General features: G+C 51.5%; 1 protein-coding gene across 1 annotated transcript in view; it reads right to left on the bottom strand.

The window, feature by feature from the left end:
* The window catches only part of PWWP3A (PWWP domain containing 3A, DNA repair factor), a gene marked incomplete at both ends in the record, with an annotated part of 29,489 nt that extends 26,269 nt beyond the window's left edge, over positions 1 to 3,220 (bottom strand). The window contains 3 exons of the mRNA XM_080713890.1: positions 1,258 to 1,328; positions 2,464 to 2,549; positions 3,164 to 3,220. Coding sequence (XP_080570016.1) covers positions 1,258 to 1,328; positions 2,464 to 2,549; positions 3,164 to 3,220 — 214 coding nt within the window. The remainder of the gene's footprint in view (positions 1 to 1,257; positions 1,329 to 2,463; positions 2,550 to 3,163) is intronic.
* Between the last annotated feature and the right edge of the window lie 11,971 nt (positions 3,221 to 15,191).

Genomic DNA, 15,191 nt, shown 5'->3' with positions numbered 1-15,191 from the left:
AAAATAAAATAGGACTGGGGTGTAGCTCAGATGTAGAATGCCCCTGGATTCCATCTCCAGTACCACAAAAAAGTAAATTAATTAATCAGCTAATTAATTTAAGAATAAAACAAGAGCCGGGCGTGGTGGGCACGCTTGGCATCCCAGCATTCCAGAGGCTGAGACCCGAGGATCGCGGTTCGCGGCCAGCCTCAGCTACTTAGTGAGGCCCTCTGCAACTCAGTGAGACCCTGTTTCAAAATAAAGAATAAAATATAGGGCTGGGAGCCGGGTGGCACACACTTGTCATCCTAGTGCTTGGAAGGCGGAGACAGGAGGATCGTGCTGGTTTGAAGCCAGTCTCGCTGGCTTAAGAGACTCTGTTTCCAAGTAAAAAAAATTAAAAAAAAAAAAAGGTCTGGGAGTGTAGCACAGAGGTAGAGGGGTTTCCAGGAACCCCAGTACCACGAAAATAAATAAATAAATAAATAAATAATAATAATAATAATAATAATAATAAATAAATAAATAAATAGGGCTGGGGGATAGCTGAGAGGCAGAATGCCCCTGGCTTCCATCTCCAGTACCGCAAAAAACAAACAAATAAAATAAATAAATAAAAAATAGGGCTGGGGATGTAGCTCAGAAATAGAATGCCCCTAAGTCCCATCCCCAATACCACAAAGAAAAAAAAAAGAAAGGAAGGAAGGAAGGAAGGGAGAAAGAAAAAGAGATGCTCCTGGATTCAATCCATAGTGCCAAAAACAAAACAAAACCACCTAACGAGGGGCAGGGGGTATAGCTTAGTGGTACAGTGCTCGCCTGGGATGTATAAGGCACAGGTTCCAGCCCCAGCATTGAAAAAAAAATTTTTTTTAATTCACTACATACACACACACACACACACACACACACACAGACCGGGCCTGGGGAAATTTTCTGGAAGAGTTCATTAAGCAAGCTGACCCAGGCTTTTGCCTTTTCTTTATTCGTCCTCGTCTGTATGAAGAGAACAATCTTGCATCGGGTAAATGTGCACGAACAGAGATGGCTCTTTCTGCCCTCCCCTTACTCTGATTCCCCGCTAGGACCGGGGAATTGAACCCAGGGTGGCTGTACCACTGAGCTACATCCCCATGCCCTTTTGATTTCGTATTGTGACCTAAGGTCCTGCTGAACTGCCAGGCTGGTCTCAGAACAACGCCCACCCACCCCCGCCTCAGTCTCCCGGGTCGCTGGGTCCCTCTCGCCTCGCGGAACCAGTCACTCGGCTCTTACCTATGAAGGTGGCGATGTCCTCAATCTGAGACTTCTTCAGGGTTTCCACTTCTGTACTCTTCACCTTAATTCTGCAGAGACAGAAATAACTGTTGCAGCCGAAGCGGCGGAGACATTTTCAAACATGTTTTTCTTTAGATGACAAAAGAATTCATTTTCCTCCTCAACCTTCCGGCTTCCACCAAAAGTCACAGCCAACGAGGAATTCGTCTGCCCGAGGTTAGAGGCAACAGGGACCCTGGTGGATTTTTGTTTTGTTTTGTTTTTTTCTTTTAAGACAGAAAAGGTTGGCGGGAGTTAAGAGTAAAAATGAATTCAAATTGTGACTTTTATGAGGCAAATCCTACTTTCAACTGCACAGATAACTCCTTTGTTAGATTTTCAGAGTAGACGATAATGTCACTAAAAGCTATTTACAGCCCAGCAGGCGTGTTTTAGTTTAAAAGGATGCGCTTTTCTTTTCAACTCAAGTATTCAATTACCTTCCCAGCCGCAGGGAGAGTGTGAGCTAGGGGCCAGGCGGCTCTGAAGACTAGGAGGACTGGGGCCGGGGAACCTCCACAAGAAAGAGGGCCTGGGCGCCCGGAAAATGCTTCAGAAGCTGGAAGTCTTACGCCAGGCAGGCCAGAGCCGCAGCTCGGGGGGGCTGTCCCCATCCTTGTGTCTGACCCGCATCCTTCCATCATCTGGTGATCAAGAGCGGACGGGTACCGTGCGACCCCACAGCCCTTGATTTGCCTTTTTAAGCGCTAAAAAACAACTTCTTCTTGGAGTGACAGGTTTGAACAGCAAATATTTCAAACGCCACGGGCCTGCCGGAGAGGTTGGCTGGACTGGGGCCGGGAAGACGAACAAGCGGTTTCTGAAACAAGAAGCACTAATCTACCGGGAGGAAACAGCTCTATCTGGACCCTAAAGAACGTCGACCGGCTGCATAATTTACAGTTTCTCAAGTTTTGTACTGATCCCTCGGTGGGTGGCACAGAGAGCCTCGTCTGGATCTTCAAGTTCCAAACTGGCATAAAATGAAATCAACTGCTGTCCTAAGAAGGTTATTAGGAAAAGTAACGGGCAGTCATAAGTGAGCAGTTAATAAATTCTCAAGAGCAGATTTTATTTTTCCCCCCTTGGGGAGAGAGGGGAGGCAAGCATCAGAAACCAAAACAGAAAAAAAAAAATCACATTAAAAAAAACACAACACTTAACTTTTCCTCTAGGGACAGTATTTGAACATCTAGAAAGAATTCCTTTTTTTTCTTATTTTTCGTTGAAGTCTCTGTTCTGGCCAAAACCTGTATTTAAATAAAATGATAATCTTTGTTAATAAAAACAAGGGACAAACGGAGGAACGGATACAAATACAGCAGGTCATTCTCAAGGTCTGTGACCACAGGACTTCGGCCACCCCGTCCAATCCCCTTTAATCCAGACAGGGAAACTGAGGCATGGGAGGCCAGTGGCGATCCCACTCTCAAGTCCCAGGCTCCTGTGTTCTGATTCAGCACTTCCCACTGACTTGCTGGGAAGCCTCCCAAAACCCGGTTATTTACTATCACAGGGCTTCCTGCCAGATATTTCCTTGAGTCGGAATCTCACATGGCTTTTAATAGCTGACTCGGTTATTTTTTCCTTTTTTTTTTTTTTTTTTTTTTTTTAGTGTGGGGTAAAGAAAGAAAAAAAAAAAAGAAAAAAAAAAGAGACATTTCTGGAAGTTGAACCTTGTAAGCACTCGACCAAAACCCCATTAAGCAGAGAACAGGAATCCGTGCCAACAGATCCGGGCGCCAAGGGCTCACGTTCAACTATTTCCCCGAAACCACTCCTAGGTATCGGAGCCTGATAAAGATTTTATTTGTCACCCGAAACTCATTTCTAATTCCTGAAATTACAGAATAATGGCTGTCACCTTTGCGGGCCATAATCGCTTTCCCCATCTGCAGAGGACATACTCGGAATCCGTCATGATTTAGACGCATGTGGCAAGTGGCAATGATTTGGCACAAACAAAGTGCTCAAGGTCTGACACCGGCGATGTGCCCTGCAACAAAATTTGCACAGTGGTTTATAAAAGCCTCTGTTTGTGATGTGAACGCAGACACAACCCTCAAGGGCAAAGGTTAGTTCACCTTCTCCTCCAGTAGATGGTTCAATTCTGGAACCACGCCATTGAGATGCTCTGACAAGCGCACCCCCGGCCTCCCCTACCGAGGGAGGCAGCTCTATATTTTTCATGAATAAAACACAGCAGATTCCCTCCCCAAGGTTTCTTTCCAGATTTTTAAAAGGCTCCTGAATAAATCACCTACGTGCTGAAGGCCTGCCTCCGACCTCTGCAGAAGAGGCGTTTTCGACAATCAAAGCTTACAACCCTCCCCTGCTTGGGGAGCTAACAGTTGGCAACAGCACTCAGAAACCAGAGAGGAGACGGGCTCATCTCTTAGCTGCCATGTCCCTGAAAAGACGGGGACAGCTGCAAACCGGAGTCTCTCCTACATCCACAGCAGAGACTGCCTCGCGTGCAGACAGACATGGAAAGCCCTGGGCGGGTGGGACTTCAAAGCAGCAGGCCGGGTCCAGGCAGCAAGGGCGGGAGGGGGGTCACAGCACCAGAGAAGGCCAAAGGGTTCATGGTAAAGGCGGGGTTCGGGTGAGGGGACTTGAAGTAATCATCAAGGGTTCAGGTAGTAGAAAAAAGGTACCGGCAGCAAAAGGATCTACTGGCAGCGTGGATGGATGGGGGCTGGGGGTGCAGGCAAGGCTCCTGCAGCAGGGAGCAGGCCAGAGCGGCAGAGATAGGGGTGCGGGCGCAGATGGGGGGCTCAAGCAGCAGAGACGGGGGCTTGCGCTTGCAGGGCCGCTGGTCCAGGCAACAGAGACAGGGAGCAGAGCTGCAGAAGCGGAGGTTCAGGCCCAGGAGGGGGTGCAGGCAGCAGGGACAGGGGTTCAGGCCGCAGAGACGGAGATCGCGGCTCGGCCACGGGTGCGGGCGGGGGTTCCGGTTGCAGGAACCGGGTGAGCTAAGCACAGGTGGGGCTTCGGGCCGCGGGCCGCGGGCGCACGCCCGGGACCAGCCTCGAGGAGGTGGCCGCCCCTCCCCCAGGCCCAGCCGCCGCCTCGGCCCGGACCCGCGGCAGGGGCGCACGGGCCGCGCTCACCGGGCGCCTCGGCCTGCCCAGCGCGGCGCCGAACCCGGGCGACGAGGCCGCGGCGGCCCCGACAGCGGGCGACGGGCCCGCCAACCGCCGCCGCCGCTCGCGCCCCGCGCTCACCGCCTCCACCGCCGCGCAGCTCTCCGCGCGCCGGGGGCGGGGCCTACCTCGCGGCGGCGCCAAGCCCCGCCCAGCGCCCGCCCAATGGGACGCGCGCGCCTCGGCCACGCCCCCCGGAGGCCGCCGCGCCGGCCACGCCCCTCCGGCGGCCCCGCCTGCCCGCCGGGCCGCGCGCATGCGCAGATCCCGCCGGGGCGCCCCGCGAGCCTCCGGCCCGGGCGCCTGCCTTCCCGCGCTGCCCCCTTTTGTCTTCCATTCTGACCGCGGCCTCCGGCCACCTGAGTCCTTCTGGGAGGAGGAGCCCGTCGCGGCCTCCCTTGCGGAGACCCCGGAGCGAACCTTTCGGAACTTTCAGGGGCCTGAGGCGCCCCCCACCCCAAAGCCAGGGCGCCCGTCCGTGCCCACCACCGGGACCCTCGGTTCTGCGTGGGGCCCACGTGTTTGCACGGCCCGGCCGTGGAACGTGACCTGGGGGTGACCCGCTGTTAACTTCGGTAAAAATTGCAAAAATTAAGCCCGGCCCGGTGGTGCACACGTGTAATCCAAGCATTTGGGAGGCCGAGACAGGAGGGTGGCAGGTTCAAGGACAGCCTCAGCAAGTAGTGAGACTCTCATCAACCTAGTGAGACCTTTTGTTTCGAAATAAAATAGGGCTGGGAGTGTAGCTCGGGGGTAGAAAGTCACTGGGTTCAATCAATCTCTAGTACCAAAAAAAAAAAAAAACTGTACAAAGCCCCTTTGTGCAGCTCCTCCCTCCCCCATTTTTTAAAAATGGTACTGGGGGTGGAACTCAGGGGCTTTCTACCTCCGGGTTACACTCCCAGACCTATTTTATATTTCATTAGGAAACAAGGTCTCTCTAAGTTGCTGAGAGCCTCACTAAGCAGCGGAGGCTGGCTTTGAACCCGCGCAATCCTCCTGTCTACACCTCCCAAACGCTGGGATTACAATGCTCCCACTGATTACAAAGTTTTATTTGTTTGTTTGTTTGTTTTTGCGGGTCTGGGGATGGAACCCAGGGGCATTCAGCCTCGAGCTCCACCCCCAGCCCTAATTTTTATTCTTTATTTTGAAACAGGGTCTCACTGAGTTGCAGAGGGCCTCACTAAGTAGCTGAGGCTGTCCTCGAACCGCGATCCTCAGGTCTCAGCCTCCGAATGCTGGGATTACAAACCTGCGCCACCACGCCCGGCTGATTACAAATTTCAATCCACTCACCAGCTCATTTGCGTGCTAGGCTCCCCAGGTTTCGGTCTCCTGTTCCTGGGCTCCATCCTGCTTTCTGATTTGCCGTGTCAGGGCCAGCGATGGACAAGGAGTCATAATTGGACATTTGTAAAACTCAAGCAGGGGGCACAAAGCTCAGTGCAAGCGGGGGATGTAGCGCCGTGTTAGCAAGGTCAGGGGACAGACAAGCGCCCAGTGTGGTCCCCTTATGGCCTAATTAGGGCCTTGGATGGATCGGAGCTCTGGTCAAGTCTCAGTTCAGAGGCAATTTTGAAATTCCAGCTCAGTCGTTTTAAGAAAATATACAGCGGGGCGTGGCGGCGCAGGCTGGAAATCCCCGCGCTTGGGAGGCGGAGACAGGAGGATCGCGCGGGTTCGAAGCCAGCCTCAGCTACTTAGGGAGGCTCTTGGCAACTTAGTGAGACCCTGTTTCCAAATAAAAATATAAAAATAGGTCTGGGAGTAAAGCCCGGGGGGGTAGCCTCTGGGTTCCACCCCTGGTACCACAAAAAAAAAAAAAAAAAAAAAAAAGAGGAAAAAATGTGCTGGGTTTCATTCCCAGTACTAAAAAAAAAAAGGAAAGAAAGGATAAAAGAAAAAAAAAGAAAACGATTTCGCGCTAGGTTGATGGGAGTCTCGCTACTTGCTTGAGGCTGTCCTCAAACCGGCGGTACTCCAGTCTCAGCCTTCAAAGTACTGGGATCACAGGTGTGCCCCACCATGGACACCTTTTTATTTTTCTTTATTTGGGTATTAGGGATTGAATCCACTACTCTACCTCTGAGCCACACCCCAGACCTGTTTTTTTTTCCAGTTCTAGGAATTAAACCCAGGGGTATTCTACCTCTGAGTTACAACCCCCCAGCCCTACTTTTTTTTTTTTTTTTTTTTTTGTGGTACTGGGGGTGGAACCCAGAGGCTTTCTACCTCCGGGCTATACTCCCAGACCTGTTTTTGTACTTTATTTGGAAACAGGGTCTCACTAAGGTGCTGAGAGCCTCACTAAGTAGCCGAGGCTGGCTTCAAACCTGTGCGATCCTCCTGTCTCAGCCTCCCAAGCACGGGGATGACAAGCGTGCGCCACCACGCCCGGCTTTATTCTTTATTTGGAAACAGGGCCTCACTAAGTAGCTGAGGCTGAACTCCAACCTGTTATCCTCTGGTCTCAGCCTCCCAAATACTGGGATTACAGGCGTGGGCCATTATATGGAGCTTGCAAAATCCTTTTGCCGCCGGGCATGGTGGCACACACTTCTAATCCTGGCATTTGGGAGGCTGAGACAGGAGGATCGCACTCCCGGGACAGCCTCGGCTACTTATCGAGGCCCTCTGCAACTTAGTGAGACGCTGTGTCAAAACAAAGAATAAAAAATAGGGCCGGGGGTGTAGCTCGAGGTCTAATGCCCCTGGGTCCCATCCCCAAAACAGGTTGAAAAAAAAAAAAAGGGGGGCAGGGAGCGTAGCTCAGAGATTGAATGTCCCTAGGTTCCAGACCGCAAAAAAAAAAAAAAAAAAAAAAAAACGGCGTGGTGGCGCAACTTTTAATCCCCGCGCTTGGGAGGCTGAGACAGGAGGATCACACAGGTTCGAAGCCAGCCTCAGCTACTTAGTGAGGCTCTCGGCAACTTAGTGAGACCCTCTTTCCAAATAAAATAGAAAATGGGTCCAGGAGTATAGCCCGGAGGTAGAAAGCCTCTGGGTTCCACCTCCAGTACCACCAAAAAAAAAAAAAAAAAAACCTTTTGCCAAGTAACAGGACATATACAGTCTTCAGGGATTGGGGTCATTCTGCCCAGGTATGGAGTTTGGGGGCACAGAGGTTATGATGTAGAATACACACAACTCGAGGGGACTGAGAAGGTTTCTGTGTGTGTGTGTGTCTGTCTGTCTGTCACTGGGGATTGAACCCAGGGAATTTCACCTCTACATCTCCAACCCTTTTTTATTTTTACCTTGAAACAGAGCGTCTCCAAGTTAATGAGAGTCTCGCTACTTGCTGAGGCTGCCCTCAAGTCTGCGACCCTCCTGTCTCAGCCTCCCAAGTACTCAGATTACAGACCCCCTGGGCCACCACACCAGGTTTCTTTCTCCTAGGGGCCTTCTGGAGGAAGCTGTCCTCTCTCTGACCCCAATGGCCACTTCCTGACTGTTTTCTGCTCTCTCGAGGACGTCAGTGGAAGTGACTGGGACAGTCTCACAAGATCCCCAATGGCTGCTGGGGCAATTCCCTGCCCTAGGACTCCCCGGTTGCTTGCTATCATAGGGCAAAGGTGAAGGAACCTTCCAGACAGAATTATAGTTCCAGCCGGACGTGGTGGTGCACGCTTGTCATCCCAGCATTTAGGAGGCTGAGACAGGAGGATCGCACAGGTTCGAAGCCAGCCTCAGCTACTTAGTGAGGCTCTCAGCAACTCAGTGAGACCCTGTTTCCAAATAAAATATAAAATAGGTCTGGGAGTGTAGCCCAGAAGTAGAAAGCCCCTAGGTTCCATCCCCAGTACCACCAAAAACAAACAAACAAACAAACGTATAGTTCAGGAGCCGGGTGTGGTGGCGCAGGATTGTAATCCCAGTACCCCGGAGGCTGAGACAGGAGGATCACAGGTTTGTGACCAGCCTCAGCTACTTATTAAGGCTGCAACTCAGTGATATCTCATTTCCAAATAAAGAATAAAAAAGAGGGCTGGGGCTATCTCGAGGTAGAATGCCCCTGGGTTCCTTCCCCAGCACCACAGCAGGGGGAAAAAATTAGCATCTCTTAAAGGAGATTCTAGTGCAAGTGTCAGCCCCTCCCTCCAGCATCCCCCGTAGCTGGCCGGGAAGAGTGCGCCGCTCCCGCCAGTTGGAAAAGCCCAAGGCAGTTCTGGGTAAGGTCTAGAAAAACCATGGATTTCTTTATCAGGTGCACTCTTGCTCTCGCTCTGGCATTACTTGGGAGCACCGTTTTTTACCAAAAACAAGACAAAACAAACCACCTAAAAATAAAATTGCCAGACAATGTTCGAGTGTGTGCCTTTTTTTTTTTTTTTTTTGATTGTATGGTTGGATTGGGGGTGGAAGCCCAGAGGCTTTTCTACCTCCGGGCTACACTCCCAGACCTATTTTATATTTTGTTTGGAAACAGGGTCTCACTAAGTTGCTGAGAGCCTCACCAAGTAGCTGAGGCTGGCTTCGAACCTGCGCGATCCTCCTGTCTCAGCCTCCCCAGCGCGGGGATGACAAGCGTGCGCCACCACGCCGTCTGCAGTGAAAATTCGTTTCTAACAAAATTCACTTTGCTGTCTGTGTGTCCTCTTAGGACAATGGATCAGGACCCACTGTGCTCTCAAATGACTCATCTTAACCAATTATGTCAGCATGCTAAGGCCCTCTTTACAAATAATGTCCTATTTTGAGGCTCTAAGTGGACGTAAATTTGGGAGGGTGGCCAGGCATGGGAGTTTATAATCTTAGCATTTGGGAGACTGAGATCGGAGGATCACCGTTCAGAAGGATCACGGTTTGCAGCCAGCCACAGCTACATCGCGAGCCCCTTTGCAACTCAGTGAGACCCTGTTTCAAAGTAAAGAATAAAAAATAGGAGCCAGGCACGGTGGGCTACAGGGGGGTGTAGCTCAGAGGTCAAATGCCTCTGGGTTCCGTCTCCAGACCCACACACACACACAAAGAATAAAAAATAGGGCTGAGCATATAGTTCAGAGGTAGAATACCCCTGGGTTCCAGCCCCAGTACGCCCCCAAAAAATTTGGGAGGGGTACATGTGTGTATTACTGAATATTAATCTCAGAGACTTTCTACCTCTGAGCTAAATCTCCAGCCCTTTGGGTTTTTTGTTTGTTTTTTTTTTTTTGTTTTAGTTTGGTTTTCGGTACTAAGGATGGAATCCAAGCTACACCCCCAGCTCTATTTTTTTTTGTGTGTGTGTGGGGGGGTCTGGGGGTGGAACCCAGGGGCTTTCGACCTCTGAGCTACGCCCCCTGCCCCAGTTTTCATTCTTTATTTTGAAACTGGGTCTCACTGAATTGCAGAGAGCCTCACTCAGTAGCTGAGGCTGGCTTCAAACCTCTGTGATCCTCCTGTCTCAGCCTCCCAAGTGCTGGGATTACAGTGCGCCACCACGCCCGGCCAGATTATTCTCTTTTTTTTTTTTTTTTTTTTGTGTGTGTGTGGTACTGGGGGTGGAACCCAGAGGCTTTCTACCTCCGGGCTATACTTCCTGACCTTTTTTCCATTTTATTTGGAAACAGGGTCTCACTAAGTTGCTGAGAGCCTCACTAAGTAGCTGAGGCTGGCTTCGAACCCGTGCGATCCTCCTGTCTCAGCCTCCCAAGCGCGGGGATGACAAGCGTGCGCCACCACGCCCGGTTTATTCTTTATTTTGGAACAGGGTCTCACTGAGTTGCAGAGGGCCTCGCTAAGTAGTAGCGGAGGCTGTCCACAAACTGGGATCCTTCTGGCTCAGCTTCCAAATACTAGGATTAGCCGGGCGTGGTGGCGCACGCTTGTCATCCCCGCGCTTGGGAGGCGGAGACAGGAGGATCGCGCAGGTTCGGAGCCAGCCGCGCTGGCGTAAGAGACCCTGTTTCCAAATAAAAAGTATAAAATAGGTCTGGGAGTGTAGCCCGGAGGTAGAAGGGCTTCCAGGAACCCCAGTACCACCAAAAAAAAAGAAAAAAAAATACTAGGATTAAAAACCTGTGCCTCCAACAGCTGGGGGTACGCTAGTCCTGAGCACTGGTCACTTTGGGGACACAGTCTTCATCAGCCAGAAACGAACCTTGTCTACAGATGTGGAGCAGCTGGGACATTTGTTTCTGCCAAATCACTTTGCCCAGCGCACGGGTCTGGGACATTTTTACACTGTAATGTAATTACTGGCCCACACGCTTGTCCTTCCCCGACACCCGGCCTCCTGAATGACGCTGCTTGTCATTATTTTCATTTCAAATAAATATAAAATTCATTCTTCTCTTGCAGAGGAGAGGGAGAAAATTAATTTTACCAGCTGGCATCAGAATTCATTTTAGAGACACAACTTGGCTTGTTTAGGAAAATACCTTAATTAGTCCTAGGGGGCTGTGAGGCAGGCCCTGAGGATACGGAGATAAAAGAGTGTCCACAAAGCGCCAGCCAGCCTCCCCTGCAGGGGAAAGAGAGGCAGCTTGGGGGTAAAACCTCAGCTCTGAGAGGCGAGGACCCTGGAGACCCGGAGACAGAGACAGGCGGATGCGGCGGCGACCTCCAGAGCTGCACTGGGGGCCCCTGCACTGTGATGGGGACAGGGAGACTTTCTCTGAGCTGGATGGATCTACTCAGCTTCAAAGATGAAGCAAGAACTGGCTGAAACCGGGCGTGGTGGCGCACACTTGTCATCCCAGCGCTCGGGAGGCTGAGACAGGAAGATCGTGCACGTTCGAAGCCAGCCTCAGCTACTTAGTGAGGCCCTCTGCAACTCAGTGAGACCCTGTCTCAAAATAAAGAATAAAAAATTGCTGGGCGTCGTGGCGCACGCTTATAATCCCAGCGCTTGGGAGGCTGAGACAGGAGGATCGCGCAGGTTCGAAGCCAGCCTCGGCTACTTAGTGAGGCTCTCAGCAACTCAGTGAGACCCTGTTTCCAAATACAGAATAAAAAATAGGGCAGGGGGTGCAGCTCGGAGGTCGAATGCCCCTGGGTTCCATCCCCAGACCTGCAAAAAAAAAGAAAGAAAGAAAGAAAGAAAGAAAGAAAGAAAGAAAGAAAGAAAGAAAGAAAAGAAAAGAAAAAAGAAAGAAACAGTGCTCCGGCCCATCGGGCAGGGTCAGGGAGACACTGTCCCTGAGTCGTGGCGTGGCGTGGCGTTTCAGACCAAGAAGAAAGTCCGAACAGTGTGGAACAATAGGATGGATAGAAGACCTTGGAGGAAGGAAATAAAGGACGGTTTGTAGATTACCGATGTCTGGGGAAGAACAAGGAGAAAAGAAAAGAGAAAACAAATGCTGGCAACGGGAGTTTGAAATGCAGATAACGCAGAGAAGCCGCCCATAGTTCAAATGAAAGGCTTTTAAAAAAAAATCAAAGGCAAACAGGAGGGGAATTCAAAGGGGGCCTAATCCTTGACTCCCTGTCGAAGGGAGACTCTTGACTAGCTGCGGGTCTGGGGACAGGGACGCGGGGACGGGCTGTCCGCCAGGGAGAGGATGCGGGGATCACAGTGCCGCCGCCGAGGGGACGCGCGTGGCCAGGTCACGCTGGGCCCGGCATCTCTTCTGTCCTGGTCCCTGCGTCCCCCTCTGATCTGCAGCGCGGGAGGGAGCATCCCAGCCCGCTGGAACATCTCCCGGCTCTTGGGGCTGAGCGCTTCATAACGCTCCTCCATATTTAACAGAGGCGGATCAGAAATATCCATCATTAGAAAAGATGGGCCTCAGCCAGGCGTGGGGGGCGCACGCCTGTCATCCCCAACCCGTAGATGGGAGGCTGAGACAGGAGGATAGCAGGTTGGAGGCCAGCCTCAGCTGCTTCCACAACTTAGTGAGACCCTGTTTCAATTTTAAAAAATGTAAAAAGACCTGGAGGTGTAGCTCAGAGGTAGAACTTCCCGGTATCACAAATAGAAAAGCCCGGCATGGTGGCGCATGCTTGTAACGCCAGTACTTGGGAGGCTGAGAAGGTCTGAAGCCAGCCTCAACTACTTAGCGAGGCACTTAGCAATTTAGTGAGACTCTGTTTCTAAGTAAAATATAAAATAAGAGCCGGGCGCGGTGGCGCACGCTTGTCATCCCAGCATTCGGGAGGCTGAGACCGGAGGATCGCGGTTCACAGACAACCTCAGCTACTTAGAGAGGCCTCTGCAACTCAGTGAGACCCGGTTTCAAAATAAAGAATAAAAAATAGGGCAGGGGGTATAGCTCAGAGGTCGAATGCCCAGAAAAAAAAAAAAAAAATAGGGCAGGTAGGAGATAGAAGGGTTTCCAGGAACCCCCGTGCCACCAAAAAAAAAAAAAAAAGGGCAGGGGGTGTAGCTTGGAGGTCGAATGCCTCTGGGTTCCATCCCCAGACCAACCAAAAAATAAAAATTAAAATTAAATTTAAAAAAGCAAGCAAAACCCTTCAGCCACGCAGTGACAAGCCATGGGGGCCGGCAGTGAGCGCGCACGGGGCCGGGGCGAGGGCGCCCGCAGGTGTCTGCCAGGCGGCACCTCTGGGTCCTGATGTGCGGTCGAGCGCCCATCTTTCGGGGCTCTGGGTCCTCGTTAGGGAGCCGATCACATCAAACGCCGCTGATTCTCGGCTCGACTGCTCCATCCGCGGCCGCAGAGCCCGCAGCGTCGCTTTTGATACAGCAGAACTGTAACGTTTTGGTAAACACTATTTTTTTTCCCCCCGTCTGTTGTATGAGAATCCGAGACACTGACGCTTTCAACAGGGCCCAACGCGAGAATAGAGGGGGTGAGGAGGGAGAAGAAAAGAATGGAAACCAACTTCTGCTGTTTAGTGTACTATGTACCTGGCGTCACAAGACTCCATGGGCCTGCTGGTGGTCCCCGCCTGCCCCTGTCCCTTGCCCCCTCCTTGCTCAAGGGACGCTCCCAGATGTTGGATGGAGCCATGCTGTGTCTTAAAATAATTTTTTTTTCTTCTGTGGCACTGGGGATTGAACCCAGGGAATATTCTACCACTAAGCTACATCCCCAACACTATTTTATTATTATTATTATCATCATCATTATTATTATTAATTATTTTGGGGGGGAGAACTGGGGATGGAACCCAGGGGCATTCTACTTCCAAGCTATACCCCCAGCCCTATTTTTTAAATTTTATTTATTTATTTATTTATTTATTTATTTATTTATTTATTTGCGGTACCAGGGATGGAACCCAGAAGCATTCTACCTCCAAGGTACAACCCCAGCACTGACTTTTTGTTCTTTATTTTAAACAGGGTCTCACTGAGTTGCAGAGGGCCTCACTAAGTAGCTGAGGCTGTCTGTGAATACGGATCCTCCTGTCTCAGCCTCCCAAATGCTGGGATTACAAGTGTGCGCCATGTTGCCCAGCTTTTTTTTTTTTTTTTTTTTTTTTTTAAGTACTGGGGCCAGGGGCATTCTACCTCCAAGCTACACCCCCAGCCCTATTTTTTATTCTTTATTTTATTTTATTTGTGGTACTGGCGCTGGAACCCAGGGACATTCTATCTCCGAGCTACACCCCATACCTATTTTTTATTCTTTATTTTGAAACAGGGTCTCACTGAGTTGCAAAGGGCCTCACTAAGCAGCTGAGGCTGTCCGTGAACCGCGATCCTCCTGTCTCAGCCTCCCAAATGCTAGGATTACAAGCCTCCGCCACCACGCCTGGCCCCAGTACCACTTAAAAATAAATAAATAAATAAAGGAGGAGTAAGAGAAAGGTTCCAACTAATTCTTTGAAAAAGCACAGCTACGGCTTGGCTTGTGGAGGTGGCCGGCCCTGCTGCCCAGAGGGTGTCCCAAGGTCACTTTCTAATGGCTTGGGGCTAAAGCCATGGGCCTCATAGCTGGTCCTGGATCCCCAGAGCTGGGAAAGGGAGGCCCCCGAAGCCCCACTTCTCCCCTCCCTCCAGGCCGGGGTGGAGCCCCCAGGCCAGTGCGGAGACTTGAGGACCCTTCTGTAACCATAGCAACATCAGTGCACCCCAGCCCGGTCGGCAGCGGCCACGTGTGTCTGTCCCCCCAGGCTGACCCCACATCTATTTTGAAACTATTTACATTTTCACCTCCAAGCAAATGATGGGGTTTCTCTGGAGCTATTTGCAAACCTGCAGAGTCTGCGGTAGGGGGGAGCACGGTCCGCCCCCTCCCGGGCTGTGCAGAAGGATCGCCAATGTCACCGTCTGTAAGTCCTAAGATAGCAAAATGTGCAGAACCTTGAAGGGGTCCCACGCCCGGGCGGGGTTGGCTCCCCAGAGAAAGGCTTTCAGGCGCAACCCCCTCGTCCTGCCAGGGTGACCAGAGGACGTTCCCGGATCCCACAGTGATGCTCCAGACAGGACCGGCACCCTGCTGGCAGGGCCAAGCCCGCGCCGCACCCTCTACCTTCACGGGGAGGACGCGCCAGGACAGTCAGGGTGACCCACGGCTGACGGCCCCGGGAAGCACCCCTACCTCATCCTGATTCAGACCAGGGAAAGCCTCAGATGCAAATGAGAGAGCCGGGCGCAGTGCCGCACGCTCGCCATCCCAGTACTCTGCAGGCTGACACAGGAGGGTCACAGGTTCAAGGCCAGCCTCGGCAACTTAGTGAGATACTGTTTCCAAATAAAATATGAAAAGGGCTGGGGGTGTAGCCTGGAGGTTAGAAGGCCCCTGGGTTCCATCCCCAGTAACACACACACACACACACACACACACACACACACACACACACACACAAAGATATAGCCGGGCGTGGTGGCACACACTTGTCATCCCAGCA

Source organism: Muscardinus avellanarius (genome assembly GCF_963383645.1).
Source record: "Muscardinus avellanarius genome assembly, chromosome: 16".
Lineage (NCBI taxonomy): Eukaryota > Metazoa > Chordata > Mammalia > Rodentia > Gliridae > Muscardinus > Muscardinus avellanarius.
The sequence above is the reverse complement of the archived record's forward strand: the minus strand, read 5'-3'. Positions and strand labels throughout refer to the sequence as shown.